This window comes from Passer domesticus, chromosome 25, assembly GCF_036417665.1.
Source record: "Passer domesticus isolate bPasDom1 chromosome 25, bPasDom1.hap1, whole genome shotgun sequence".
Taxonomy (NCBI): Eukaryota; Metazoa; Chordata; class Aves; order Passeriformes; family Passeridae; genus Passer; species Passer domesticus.
Window position 1 is genome coordinate 392,614 of NC_087498.1, and position 14,484 is coordinate 407,097.

General features: G+C 54.5%; 2 protein-coding genes across 6 annotated transcripts in view; one reads left to right on the forward strand and one right to left on the reverse strand.

Moving 5' to 3' along the window:
- Positions 1-2,093: 2,093 nt before the first annotated feature.
- MYOG (myogenin) lies at positions 2,094-6,686 on the forward strand. The gene is made up of 3 exons (XM_064399198.1): positions 2,094-2,561; positions 5,423-5,504; positions 6,565-6,686. The coding sequence occupies exons 1-3, from the start codon at positions 2,094-2,096 to the stop codon at positions 6,684-6,686; spliced, it is 672 nt and encodes a 223-aa protein (XP_064255268.1).
- A 733-nt stretch (positions 6,687-7,419) lies between these two features.
- The window catches only part of PPFIA4 (PTPRF interacting protein alpha 4), a 58,375-nt gene continuing 51,310 nt past the window's right edge, over positions 7,420-14,484 (reverse strand). For all 5 annotated transcript variants that reach the window (XM_064398778.1, XM_064398774.1, XM_064398775.1 and 2 more), the window contains 8 exons: positions 13,829-13,855; positions 12,780-12,955; positions 11,967-12,064; positions 11,177-11,352; positions 10,884-10,952; positions 10,102-10,279; positions 8,965-9,052; positions 7,420-8,548 (listed from right to left, as the gene is read on the reverse strand). In XM_064398778.1, coding sequence (XP_064254848.1) covers positions 8,994-9,052; positions 10,102-10,279; positions 10,884-10,952; positions 11,177-11,352; positions 11,967-12,064; positions 12,780-12,955; positions 13,829-13,855 — 783 coding nt within the window. In that variant the 3' untranslated portion in view covers positions 7,420-8,548; positions 8,965-8,993. The remainder of the gene's footprint in view (positions 8,549-8,964; positions 9,053-10,101; positions 10,280-10,883; positions 10,953-11,176; positions 11,353-11,966; positions 12,065-12,779; positions 12,956-13,828; positions 13,856-14,484) is intronic.

Below are 14,484 nucleotides of genomic sequence, written 5' to 3' on the forward strand. Positions count from 1 at the left end.
CCACCAGTGCTGCCCCTGTTTATGAACTGACAAATGCTTGACTGCTCTCCTGTTGTCAGCCATGTGCCCCTGGAGCCCATAATGTCACCACTGCATCTCTCACCCTCCAAACATGCTCCTGCAATTCCAAAACAGCCATTTATTCCAGCGTGGTCCTGGCACCTCTCACCCAGGGATGCAGCTGCAGCTCAAGAGGCTCACTGGGTCCATGCCCACCAAGTGCCACTGATAAAGGTCCCCATGAGTGACTCAAGCTGAATTATGTGATGGTGTGGGGCTGACGTGAAGACCTCAGGCTCAGGTTATCCACTCCTAAAGCTTCAGTCCTGCCATGGGCACCTGTGCACACCTGAGGGATGAATCCTGCCTCTTCCCAACCCTTTTAGTGCTTTCCCTTCAGGCAAAGGCCAAGCTGATGCTCTGATTTCTTTCCTTCTTGAGTATTTTGGAGTTTGAGTGACCGTGGGGAGCACGGGCTGTGCCGAGGCTGAACCTCAAGGCTGCAGGTCCTGCTTTCCTTAGTGCAGACTTTCATAGATGTTAAAACCAAGGGGACAGCAAATCCACAGGGCTGGGACCCCGGGAGAGCAGGAATTCGGGTGAGGAGGTGTTAGAAACCTCCTGGCTGCAAACAAATCACAACAAGGAGAGAAGAGCATCATGACAGGTTCCAACAAGGCCAGAAATCAATTCCAAGTGAGCAAGGGTGCTGATAGTGGGCACAGGGAATGTGCCACAGCACAGCCTCTCCAAGGAGGGGGAATTTGGGGAAGGAGAATCCCAGCAGGGTTGGCCCTGCACTTTGCTGACATTCTTTCCACTGACCAATCCCTCAGCTGGAATCTGGCCTGGAGCAGGAATAGGAGGAGATGGGAGATGGTTTGTGATGTTCCAGATGGAAAAAAAAAATCCCCTCTGAATTAAAGACAGAGGTGGAGAGATGTGGCCAAGCCATTGGAGTCAGCAGAGAAAGGATGGGGATGAGTTAAAATACCCCTCATGCTGCTGCTGCTGGGTGAGCCTCAGTTTCCCTATCAGGAATGCGTGAGCAATGTGTCCTTTCTGGGAGAGGCGTGCATCAGGATGGCATTTGGGGCTTTGGTTATCCACAGGTACAGAGGCCAGCACAGGAGAGCAGGTGGGATGAGGCAGTGCCAGCTGGGAGAGGGTTGAGTCCAGCCTGGCTCTGCTGGAACCTGGAGACACGTGGGAGCAGGTGTCCTTTGGGTATGGTGCATGAGACTAGCCACAAACATGGATTTTGTGACACAAATGTGATAAGAAACTTGACTGGGCACCCATGGCAGAGGAAAGGTTGGGCTTTGGCTCTGTCCTACCTGCTCCTGCCTGCTCCGTTCCTGAGGGACAGGCAGCAGGCACAGCAGCCGGGACCGGGACTGGTGAGCACAGAGAGGAGCGTCCACAGAAAGGGGACTGGAGCCCGGGGTGCTCCCTGCACTGGGATATCCCTCCCGGGGCTGGATTCCAAGGCTTTCCCGAGGCTCCAGCTGAAGCGGGATCGGTGTAACATGGATGGGCAGGATGGGACCATGGGGAATATGGGGCAGAGCGGGGTCGGGAGGTGGGAAGGGCTGCAAGGGGACGATGCTGTGCTGGTGTTGAGTCCCACCGCAGGGAAGGCACAGATCCATGGGGGCAGCGTGAAGGGATGGGGTGCCCTGGTCAGGCAGACCGGCCACGAGGCCACCACGGCAGCCCCAGCCCAGCCGTAACTGAAGGGAGCAGATGAGGGGGGAGTGCCGGGGGCAGCTGGCAGCCGCCGCAGTCCCCAGTGGCACCTCGGGGCTCACACAAAGCCCTTGTTCGGGTCCAGCCGAGCTGCCCCCGCGCCGTGCCAGCCCCCCCAGCCCCGCCGGGCCGGGCACTGTAATCCCCGTGGGGAGAGCACATAGAATCAGACGGACAAGTTCTGATGTGAGGCAGCAGCTTAGGGTGGGCTCAGGTTTCCTTTGGGTTTTCTATATTTATCTCCGTGATTTAATGCCAGCGCCGGGGTTTAAATGGCACCAAGCAGTTGGCGCGGGGAGAGGGAGCAGCCGTCCCCGAGCCGCGCACACGTCCCCGAGCCGCCCATGGAGCTCTTCGAGACCAACCCGTATTTCTTCCCGGAGCAGAGGTTTTACGATGGGGAAAACTTTCTGGGCTCCCGCTTGCAGGCCTACGAGCCCGCGGCGTTCCCCGAGCGCGCCGAGGCGGCCCTGTGCGCCGAGGGCAGGGCGGCTCTGCAGGACAAGGAGGCGCTGGCCGAGCACTGTCCCGGGCAGTGCCTGCCCTGGGCCTGCAAGGTGTGCAAGAGGAAATCCGTGTCCATGGACCGGCGGCGCGCGGCCACGCTGCGGGAGAAGCGGCGGCTCAAGAAGGTGAACGAGGCGTTCGAGGCTCTGAAGCGCAGCACCCTCCTGAACCCCAACCAGCGGCTGCCCAAGGTGGAGATCCTGCGCAGCGCCATCCAGTACATCGAGCGGCTGCAGAGCCTGCTCAGCTCCCTCAACCAGCAGGAGCGGGAGCAGCGCGACCTGCGCTTCCGACCGCAGCCCGCCGTGAGTGCCCCGGCTGTCCCCGCGTCCCCGGGCTGCGCGGGGAGCGGCCGCGGGAGCTGGTGCCCCGTGGGTGATGAGTGTGGGGGTGATGCCCTGTGGGCGTGATGCCATTTCGGGGTGACACTCCATGGGAGAAGGGCCCTATGGGACTGATGCTCTGTGGGGACAGTGTCCTATGAAGGTGACTTTCTATGGGGTGATATTCTATGGGACGATGCTCTGTAGGGGGATGCCATTTGGGGGTGATGTTCCATGGAGGTGATGCCTGATGTGGGGTCATTTTAGAGTGCCATTCCATGGCAGAGATGCTCTAAGGGGACAATGGCCTATGGAGGTTATGCCCTATGGGGGTGACACTCTATGGGGTTGATGCCATATGGGAATGACGTTCTGTGGGGGGGTGATGTCATTTCGGGGTGTCCATTCTACACGGGTGATGCATTATGGGATAATGCTTTAGGGGGTTGATGCCATTTCAGGGTTAAGGCCTGTAGGAGTGAGGCCATAGGGGAGGTTGTTCCATGGGGGTGATGCCCTGTGGGGTAACCCCAAGCAGAGGCACTGCAGAAGCTCTGGGGCACTGGGTCCTGCTGGGGAACAGGACCCCAGCTCTGGGGCGGGGCAGACACTGCCATCCTGGGACACTGGGGGATGTGTGAGTGTGTCCTGCATGGGGACACGGAGACAATGATCCACCTCTGCTGAGTGCTCACATCCCTGTGGAAAGGGGCCACAGCTACTCTGTCCCTGTGAATGGCTGCACTGGGGCCGTGCTCGTGAGTGACACGTGGGCCTGGGCTGGGAATGGTGAAAATGGTGAAAATGAATACTAAACTAGATGAAAATATAACAATCAATAATATTAAATACTAAATACAAAAATAGAAATACAAATATGAAATATACAAAAAATATAAAGCATAAAATATAAAATAAATCAGGGAGTGTTAACTCCCTGTGCACATGCAGTCAGAGGAAGGGATGAGAGGGATGGCACAGGGACAGCTCTGGTTTCTAGGACCTAAGGGGCCCATTTGGGCACTGGCTGAAGACACTCAGTAGTTGTGTCCTGCCACCATCCCCAGAGAGCCAGGACATGTCACTCCACAAGAGTTTAGTCATTTGACCAAGTTTTTGAGAGGCATTTTCACCTTCCCCCTGATTCCTGTGGATGGCTGGGTATGTGTTTCCCTGCTGCTCTGAGGTTTGGATCTGCGAATGCACAGAGAGCTGAAACTACAGCTACAGGTCTAGGGAGAGATGGAATAGAGAGATGTAGGGGTATGTATTGGTATAGGCATTGATAATACGGGTTCTGTAGATCCAGAGATCATATAGACAAATTACAGATGAATTTGATATGGATATGATAGCTGTAGAGATAGATGCAAATTATAGAGATAGATTATATAAATATATATTGATAATAAAGACAGTGATAAAGATTATATAGACTATCTATAGATATATAATATATAAATGACATACAGGTATTTGTATAGATACAGGTGATGGAGATATAGATAATGTAGATATGGATGATGTAGATACAGAAATAGGTAAAGTAGATTTGGATATAAATATGACATATAGGTATATGGAGACAGATAGATAGATAGATAGATATCCATATAGAAATAGATGCAGATAGATACAGATACAGATATAGATGCAGATATAGATAGATACAGATATAGATAGATAGATACAGATACACATACTGATACAGATACAGATACAGATACAGATACAGATACAGATACAGATACAGATATGGAAGGACTTTATCAGAGGCCCACAAGAGGGAATTCCCACATCTCCTTCCAGACTAAGGGATTTAAGGGCCAAACCAGTAGGTATCCAGGTGGTCCAATTTAATGCTGAATAAAGGAATGAAAAAGTATTTAGGCTCCATCCTACATATTAGTGGGACTTCCCAGTATCCACTTTAATGCCAGAATTCACTTGGATACCAGAATCCAATATCCACTTCCCAGAATCCACTTGGATTTGCAAATGTGCCCAAAACTGTGCTGAGCTTTGTCACTTCTGTTGTGAGCTGCCCCTTCTCCCAGGTGCAGCCAGGGGCTCACATATTGATGCAAAAGCCAATATTTTGGGGGGAAAAAAATCATGTCTGTAAGAATTTCCTGCTTTAATGGGAAATAAATCCAAGTGCTAATTAATTATCCCATGCTGCCATGAGCTTGTAGAGCCAAAGTGCCATTCTCATCTGCTACAAAGAGTTGGGACTGTGAAGTTGTTCATATAAATCACTTTTGGGGTTTTACCTAAGCTGACACCCATTCCCAGATAAAGACACACCCAAAAAAAAGTGAATTCTGAGCTGTGCTGAATAATGCTCTCATTTTTCATGCTGTCAGCTCTTTTCTCCAAAACCACTCAACTCCAAATCCACAAATCAAACTGCCAAAAGCTTTTCCAGTCTCCTCCCTCAGGACGGCCTGAGGGCATCTAGCCCATGTATCATTTTTTACAAGCCTGATTAGGTGATTCTCAGTAAAAAGGTGTTTTACCCAAGGACATTTGTTTGTATCCAGCCCTTTTTCATAATCAGTGGGGAAAGAGACGCCCTTTTAGCTGCAGTGAGAGGGGAGCCCCATTTCTCTGTGGCCAGTGTTCCAAAAAAAGGAGGTTTTCCCAGCCCTTATGGTTAAGGAAGCACCTGGCCCTGATGGGTCCTGGGGACCCCGTGTGCTGTTGGCTCCTCCAGGTGGGGAGGGACACGTCCCCCTCCACAGGGTGTCATGCTGTGGGATGAGCCCCCTGGGTTTTGGGGATGCTGGTGGGGTTCAGCTGTGCCAGAGGAGGTGACACACAGTTGCTCTGGGCTCCTGCAGGCATCCAGTGACTGTGGGTCCGGCAGCTCCTCCTGCAGCCCCGAGTGGAGCAGCCAGCTGGAGTTCGGCACCAACCCTGCAGGTAACGCCCTCCTCGTCTCCCTGGGGCATCCCAGGGCCTCGCTGGCTCTGCAGGGAGTGGGAACAGTGGGGACACTGCAGGCCTGGATCAGAGCATCACTGAGCCACCCCCCTCTCCAGGCAGGAGACTCTTGGAGCAAAGGGCAGAAGGAACCTTGCCCTTCTCTCCCTGTGCCTCTGCTGCAGAGTGATGAGCTCAGAAATCCTGCAGAACCTCCTTGGCTCAATTCTCAGCAATTAAGGGTTCTCCAAGCCCTGATTTCACCAAAACACCAACCCCTGGGAGCCGAGAAATTGGGCTGCAGCAGCCTGGGGCCCTGGTGCCTTCACCCCCGGCAAGGGTTTCATCTGTTGCCATCCCTGGCTTGGCATGCTTGGCTGGGCATCACTGGGCATGGCTGGGCATAGCTGAGCATGGCTGGCCAGCGCTGCCCCAGACCCCCTTCCCTCCCTACACCCCCCTGGCAGCTGCTGATCTTTTTTTCCCTGCTTGCCATTATCCCTGCCCCTGCCAAATCCACCTGTTATTTTCCCCAGAAGGCAGAAACTTAATCTCATTTTCCAGTGGAGATTTAAACCTATAAAGGATCCAAAAGTCCCACTCCCTGTTGCTTTCTCATCCTTCCCCAGGGTGGGGGCTGGCAGCAGGTCCCTAGGTCCCTCTGGCCCTGTGGAGGATCATGGGATCATGGAATCATAGAAAAGAATCAATGAATTGTTATGGATGCAAAAGATCATCAAGTCCAACCCTCAGCCATGTTCACCACTAACCTACATCCCCTTGAGCAGAACCAGGAGCCATCTTCAGCACACAGTCCCCATTCCCAGCAGTGTCCTCACCCCTGTGTCTCCCCAGATCCCATTCCCAGCAGTGTCCTCACCCCTCTGTCTCCCCAGATCCCATTCCCAGCAGTGTCCTCACCCCTGTGTCTCCCCAGATCCCATTCCCAGCAGTGTCCTCACCCCTCTGTCTCCCCAGATCCCATTCCCAGCAGTGTCCTCACCCCTGTGTCTCCCCAGATCCCATTCCCAGCAGTGTCCTCACCCCTCTGTCTCCCCAGATCACCTCCTGGCCGACGAGGCAGCCGAGGAGCGCAATCTGCACTCGCTGTCCTCCATCGTGGAGAGCATTGCTGTGGAGGACGTGGCTGTGACGTTCCCGGAGGAGCGGGGTCAGAACTGAGCTGGTGCAAACCCCGGCGGCTCCAATAAATGGTAACGGGGTGGGAATGAGATGCCAGAAGGGTCCAGCCACTGGAAATCACATCCACCCCTCCAGTGCTGCACGGCTGACACCATTCAGTTCCCTTCCCACTCCTTGGAGCGCTCCTGCCGGGCTGCAAGGACAGGCAGAGGTGGGATGGGGCAGCAGCTGCAGGTCCTGGAGGGGCTTCCCAGGGCCAGGCTCCACTGCCCAACCAGGGACGGGCAGGTTTGGGGCCAATGTGTGTGCTGGGTTCGCTTTGCTGAGTTTTCCAGATGCTCCTTGACCAAGGTCTGGTGGTGCTGACCCGGAGCCCACCTGTCTTTTCTACTGAACGCTGTGTGCAGTTGCCATTTAGGGTTTTTTTTAATTATTATTTTTGCTAACTTATTTGGATTCTTTTTTAAATAAAGGCATTCTTGTTTGGACAGCTTGGGGTTTCCTTTACTGTTGTCCTGCCCTGTGCAGGTCTCCCCAGTTATACAATCCCCAAATCCAGGTTGGAGATTTTCATATCAGTAAATCCAGCTGGACCTCAGCCCATTCACTCAGCTGGGAACTGGATGTGCCACACTTCAATTAGCTCCACAAGGACCAGTGATTTCACTGGTGTTTAACTGGGGTTCAGCCTTGCACCCCAAAGATCTTGAGGGAGCTAGAGATTAAAGATATTTTTAATTTGGGCTCTATAAAGGAGGCTCAAAGCCAGCACTGTTTTAAAATCCTGTTTATTGGAACACACATACATCCTTTCCTGACCCGATCCAGGGTTTGGAGTCCATGCAGTACCAGTAATATGATGAAAGAAATAGGGCATCAATATAAAGGGCTCACTGACTCTTCAAATTAAAAAAATATTTAGTACTGTATTAGGCAAATGATACACCGAAAAGACGTTGTGACTGTAGAGTCTCTCAGATATTGCACTTCCAGACAGCACATGATAAGTATAAGGTCATTCCAGCCATCAATAAATATCACATCAGAAATAGGGGCCACACAAGGCAAACGTGGCATGAGGAGACAAAGAGATCCTACCCTATGGAAGAAATGGGAAGAGTTAAGAGCCTCCTGGATTGACCCCTGCCAGGAGGCAGGAGGAGAGAGCATCTCCTCTGCACCCAGAGGGGAAGGGTGGGCACATCCCAGGGGTGGAGGGGGCTCCTGTTGTCTCCCTGGGCACCCAAGGAGGGTCCCCTCTCCTGTGGCTGCTGGACACTGTCCCCATGAGCCGTGTGGGGTGGTCCCAGGCACAGCCCCCCTGAACAGGGCACCTGACAGCACCAAAATCAGCACCGTGCCCACCCAGCCCTGGGCAGACACTGCCCTCCTGGCCTCACACTGGGCCCCTTCACCCCACCCAGCACCAGCCCTGGCACTGCCCCAGCCCCCCCAAGGGCAGCTCCTTGCCCGGCCACCCTGGAGGGAGGATTTTCACGAGGCTGAATCTTCCTTGGCTTCAAGTCCTGTGGGCAGCAGCACCCCTGATGCCCAGGGCTCAGACAAGTGAGTGCAGCCCCGTGGCAGATTGGCAACATGAACCAGGCAGGAGAGTTTTCCAAACACTGCAGACACTTTGGGGGTGTCGTGCTGCTCCCCAGATTGCACCATGCCAGGATGGCATCCAGAGCACATCCACGGCCCAGCCAGCACAGGAGAAGTGGGGGACAGGCCATAGTGGGAGCCACGGGAGCCGGGGAAGCAGGGGTGCATGAGCAGGAGGGACAGATCTTGTCGGTCCACAGCAGTGACAGTCTGTGAGTCAGGGCCGAGGAACAGGCACAGGCTGGGCTCTTGTCCTGGAAGGCAGCCAGCACATGGCGTACAGACATGGAGATTTGCTGAGGAGCAAAGTGGGAAAGGCCCCGTGAGGATGCTGGCTCAGCTCCACCCATGCACCCACCGGCCAACAAGCCCAGATGGAATCAGCATTGGATCCTCCTGGCATAGGGCAACCACGGCCCAGGGCACAGCAGGAGCCTCCCTGAAGTGCTTGACTATCCTTCCCTCACACAAGTGGGAATGGCATCCTGGGGTCCCCAGTGGAGTGTCCAAGAGTGGACAAACCGCACGTGGTGGGACGCTGAGCATCCCTCCTGCATCATCTCTGTGAGCCTGGGCCAGCAGCAGCTCCCCCACACTGAGGTCTCCCTGCTCCTCCATGGCCAAAGCTCGGTGAGGGCAGCCCCTGCCTGGGTGCTGCTGGGGCTCCTGCTCTGCCCTTGGTCCCCAGGCAGCTCCAGGGCCTCGCACTCACCCAGGGCTTGGCTCCCATCTCGCTGACCCTCAGCACGAGTACGTCCGGACCGTGGAGGTCTCCAGCCTTGGGGACCCAGAGGCAGTGACTGGAAGGGAACCAAAGAGCAAATTAGTGACTGCCCCAGCAATTAGTGACTGCCCCAGCGTCCCCAAATCCCGTGTTTATTGAGCAGCAACTGTACACTGCAGCCATGTGAAGATAAAGGTCAGAGGAAGAGCCACGTTTGGCCATCTCAGATGTTTCTGAGGCTCCAGGGTATTTGGGAAATTACCACTTGCCATCCCTGCTCCTGGGCAGTGAGCACCCTGCTCCCTGTCTGGGTGGGATTCTGCCCACGTTTCACTGTCTTCAGCCAGATGAGAACTGCAGCTTCCAGGGATGGTGTGAAAAAGGTAAAACAGAAGCTTGACCCAAACTGCTGGATGGAAAGCTGGGACATCTGAGCAAAACTGGAGGCAGGAGAAGAGCTGATTCTGGGGTTTGGAGTTGGAAGGTAAGTACACAGCTTTTTAATTCTCATTCCCATCCTCATTTCTGAGTCTGCTGAAGCCACCTTTGCTCCAGTGGGGAGTAGCTGCTGCCTTGGGATAGTGGGACCAGGGTGCCTGGTACAGGGGACAAATCAGGGTGACCTGGCTGGAGCTTCTGCCCCCTACAGCTTTGGAAGGGACCAAGACACCTTGAAGAAAGGAATTGTGTGGCAGCGGCAGATTCTAGGACATAAAACAGGACAGCCAGCACCATGGGCAGGCAGGGTGTCCCAGCAGGTCCTGCCAGCCCTGGGAGAGCTCAGGCAAATGGAGCCAGTCAATACATCCCTTTGGGGTGGTTCCCAAAACCAGAATGGAGGAAACTGGCCCAGACTGGGTTCCTGCATCCTGGCAGCCCCTGGGTGACATATCCCACTTCATGCCACAATCCTGGCCCCTAACTGGTTCTTGTAGTTCATAACCAAGAACTCACACACAGGTCTGAAGTAACCCTTTCAGAAAAACCTTTCCAGTAGGCCACCACTCCAGGACCATGTGGATTGAGCATCTTGGGTGACCAGCAAGCCCATCCTTCCCTACATTCCCTAAGACTCTGAGCAGAGGTGGGAGAGAACCCCCTTTCCCTGGAGAAGGGCTGACCCACCTTCCGGGGGCATTTTCTTGGCTGGAGCAGCTGGAGGAGGCAGTGGCACGAGGCTGGTGACACGGAAGCCGGCGGGGAGGGTCTCAGCAGAGCCGCTGAGGAGGTTGATGCTGTGCACGTCCCGTGGGCGGAAGCGTTTGCGCCAGGACGGCGTCCGACGGAAGGTTTTGTCATCGCCCTGCAGGGAACAGCGTTGACAGGCCTGGGGTCAGTGCCAGCAGCACCTCCTGGCCCTGAGACACCAGCTAACAGGGGTATGCCTGTCCTCAGTGACCAGCTCTAGAAAAGTGTGGGATCAAACTGGGCTGAGGACATCGGACATCTTGCTGGGATCCCATGGCATTGGCTTTATCCTTTCCAGCTCATCTGTCTCTTCTCTACAGCAGCTGGTAGAGAAGAGACAGATCATCTTTGCAGTCTGCCTGCAAAGATGCCTTGGGGACATCAACACAAATGTCCCAGTAAAGACTCCAAGGGATGCTGGACTCATGGCAGAGGAACTCCAGCCCTCAGAGCTCTTCCTCTGGACTCGCTCCAGCAGCTCCATGTCCTTCTGATATAGGAGCCTGGGGCTGGGGCAGCTCTGCAGGTGGGGTCTCACCTGAGCAGGGCACAGGGGCAGAATGCCCCCCTGCCCTGCTGCCCAGGCTGGGGGATCAGCCCAGCACAGGGCGGGGTCTGGGCTGCCAGAGCACAGCGCCAGGGTACATTGGGCTTCTCATCCACCAACACCCCCAAGTCCTTCCCCAGTCACACAGGACATGGAGAGGTTTGGCACTCACATCATCCAGCCTCCGGTCCGTGCCCAAGGCGAGCAGGTTGTTGAACTCCCTCTCCAGCACTTGTCGAGCCTGCAATTAACCAAAAAATTATGATCCCACATCAATGGGGAATGTGCTTCCAGGCCAAACTTCCATTCTAGGAAAGCCTGAGTGTGACAGAAAGAGCCCCCATGCCACAGGAGAGCTCAGCTTTGAAAGGCAGAGCTGAGTTGGTGACACAGGTGTGGTCACACCACAGCCATGTCCCACACTGGCCACTCTCCTCCAAAATCCCCCAAGGCTGCTGTTCCTACCTGGGTGTTCTGGGTGGGGATCTGCAGCACAAGGGCCAGGCTGTTGTGGTCAAAGTTTTCATCGAGGGCCAGCAGGGCCCCGTGCACGCCGCTCTCCACCAGGTTGTTCCCGTACTCACGCAGCCCAATGGACTGGATCCAGTGAATGACCTGGTCATTGGTCCACACCAACACATCTGCACGACAGCAAGGGCATGGCTCAGGGCTATCTCACACCACACTCATGGCTCTGAGCAGGTCTGGGGATGTCCTGAGGCCTTTTCCTTTTGCTCTAGGATGAACCTGGGACTCTCCTTCCCAAGCCAGCAGCAAAACCAGGAGCTCAAGTGCCAAAACCAGCTCAGTTCAATTTACCAAGCTCAAAGCTGAAATAACAGGCAGAAAACAACTGTGCAAATTAATCCTAAGAACCCACGGCTGCTGATGTAATTAGGGGCATTATCAATAATGAGATGTAATCCAAGCAGCAGCCAGATGCACAGGGAATCTCATGACAGTGAGGAGGAAGGGGAGGCTGATCAAGCTGGGGATGTCCTGAGTAGTGAAATGGGCAGAGAAGGTCACAGGATGCTCAGGCTGCATCTTTGCTTTCCCCTCCTCCCTCCTCCCTCCTCATGCCTGCCTGCAGTCAGCTGATAAAGGCACTTGGAGCAGCAGGAAGGTGCCTCAGGAGAACAGCACTGGGGGCTCGGAAATAATGGGTTAAAAAAAAGAGATAGAAGAGAGACCAGCTCTGGATATCTCCTGGGAGGTTTCTCTCCTGTTCTGGAGCTGGACAAGGGGTGCTGACCTTTGATTTCATGCTGGGTCTCCTCTCGCCTCCTCTCGAGCTCTTTGCGGTCGTAGTTGAGCCTCTTGAGGCACATGATGCCGTACTGGAGGCTGGTGCTGCAACAACACAGGGGACACGAGGGGACACGAGGGGTCACCCAGCCCTCCAGGACACGTGGCTGGGAGGGACCCGGGTAGGAACCCCTCTTCTGTCCCCACATGTCCAAAGGATGCTTCAGGCCAGGGATGGGTTGGGACAGACAGAACCTGAAGCTGGACAATGGGGAATGTCCCCCCCTTCCATGGCAATTCCCCACTCCATCAGTTTGAGCCTGTTCCAGCTGCCTGAGAGCGCACAGTTCCAAACAATGCTCACACTTGGTGGCTGGAGAGGGAAGGAGGAACCAGCCCTTGGGGGCTGCACCAGGCTGAAGGGCTCACCCATGGAGGTGACCCTGGCAGGCCCATGGGTCAGGGTGGGCTGTGGGACCCCCATGGCAGGGTTAGATCCTGGTGTTGGAGCCATGGCTTGGATGGCACAAGCCTTCTCCCACTGGACTACTGGCAGACAGCAGTGGAGCACCAGGTGGGATGAGCCCAAAATTTTGCCTATGGTTTGCTTCACAGCCAGGGGAAGGCCTGGTCCTCTACAGTTCTGCAGCAGGGAGTGAGGTGAAGGAGAACTCTTGCCCTTAAGACCTGCCCCAGCTCAGGGTGGTGAGTCCAGCCTGGAAGAGCCATCCAGGGCTGCTCAAGACAGGGGAGAATCCCTCAAATCCCCCCCTCCTCTGCTCCACATGCACACTGAGGAGCTCTGAGGGCCAGGCCTCACCGGTGGAAGCTGTCCACCATCTTCAGGTGCACCCTCAGGTCCTTCTTGGTGAGGTGGTCCAGCATGCGCGCGTCCACCAGGCATTCCATGAAGTAGCTGCGGTACTGGGGCAGACCCAGGCTGGGCAGCCACTCGTTCCCAATCCACTCGTGGTTCATGTCCCCGTAGGCCAATGTCTGCAGAGAAGCACATGGAGAAGCTGGGGAGAACCCAGGGCTTGGTGGAGCTGCAGAATCCCAGATCAGTGACAGCCCAGGAGGGTCACTGTCCTGAAGCTAAAGCCAGGCCAGAGGAGTCAGCCCTGGGTGATACTGAAGGAGCTGGAGGGAACAGTCCTGTTGGCCATGGTCTGTATCCTACTCATGTCCCTCCAGGAGGCAAAAGCAATGGCAAGGGATAACTGGACTTTATGAGCAGCTGCCTCTGGAAAAAGCACACTCATTGAAAGACAAAATAAGTGAGAAATAGCTTCCAGTGCATTCTCAGCTCATTTTTAAGAATCTATACTTTAAGAATCTCTATTTTATGAATTCAAAACAAAAAACAAGGTCAGTTTTGGGAAAAAAAAACCCTACCCATTCACTCCCACTGCAAATTGATTTTGCTCCAAAAATGAATTAAAATCCACCAGAAGGAAAGTAAAACATTTGAGAGGGATAAAACCAGAAGAGATGGATCCAAGCAGGACTATTTCCTCCTACCTTTTTGGTTCATAAAAATCATCTGTATGGACTTGGGGCTACAAAATAGGTGAAAAGCAAATGTGCAGCTCAAATCCTGCCTGCATGCAGGGTGATCACACAGGTGGGAGTTCTTAACACAGGCTCTGGATCTCACAGAGGTCTCAGGAAAAGACACTGCCTGGAGCAGAGAAGGGCCCAGGAGGACATCCTGTACCTGGGAGATGGCCCAGAGGAGCAGCCATGGGGTGCAGGTAAAGCCTCCAAGGCCTTGGTGAACATCAATGCCCCAAACATCCCCCGGGATGTCCAGCTCCCCCCCACCACTCCATGCACCGCCCACGGACAAGAGTGACCCGGGGACCTCACCTGTGCCCAGCTGCCTTCCTCTGTGTCCTAAGTGTGACACACGCAGCATGTCAACAGAAAGGACAGTGGAGTCAGTACCTGGTGGCCCTGCACAGGGACAGGGCCTGCCACGCACACTGAGCATGGCACCCCTCAGCACAGAGGGACACGGAGGGGACAGGGCTGGCTCTTATGGCTTGGGGACCTCAGCCTTGTTCCCAGGGTGCTGGGGACACCCCGACCCTGCTGGGCCTGGTTCCCACCCCATCTCTAACCAAGAATACAGGGAGAGGGAGGAGAAGGAGAAGGAGAAGGAGAAGGAGAAGGAGAAGGAGAAGGAGAAGGAGAAGGAGAAGGAGAAGGAGAAGGAGAAGGAGAAGGAGAAGGAGAAGGAGAAGGAGAAGGAGAAAGAAGACAAGATAGGATGAGGTTGGGCTGGAGATGGCACCAACCCTGGGGCTTGTTCATCTTCCCTGGGAAACATAGAGAGTTCTTAGGTCCCCCCAGGTCAGATGGGTGAAAGAGAATTAAGCTTCAGTACATCTGTCATGACCCACAGGGGACTGCCCAAGCCAATTTGCTGATTTTGTAGCTATTTCCTCCTTTGCCAACTTATGCTGGTTTTCCTCAGTCTCACAGAACCTACTAAGGGACAGTGGCACATCCTGCTACTCAAC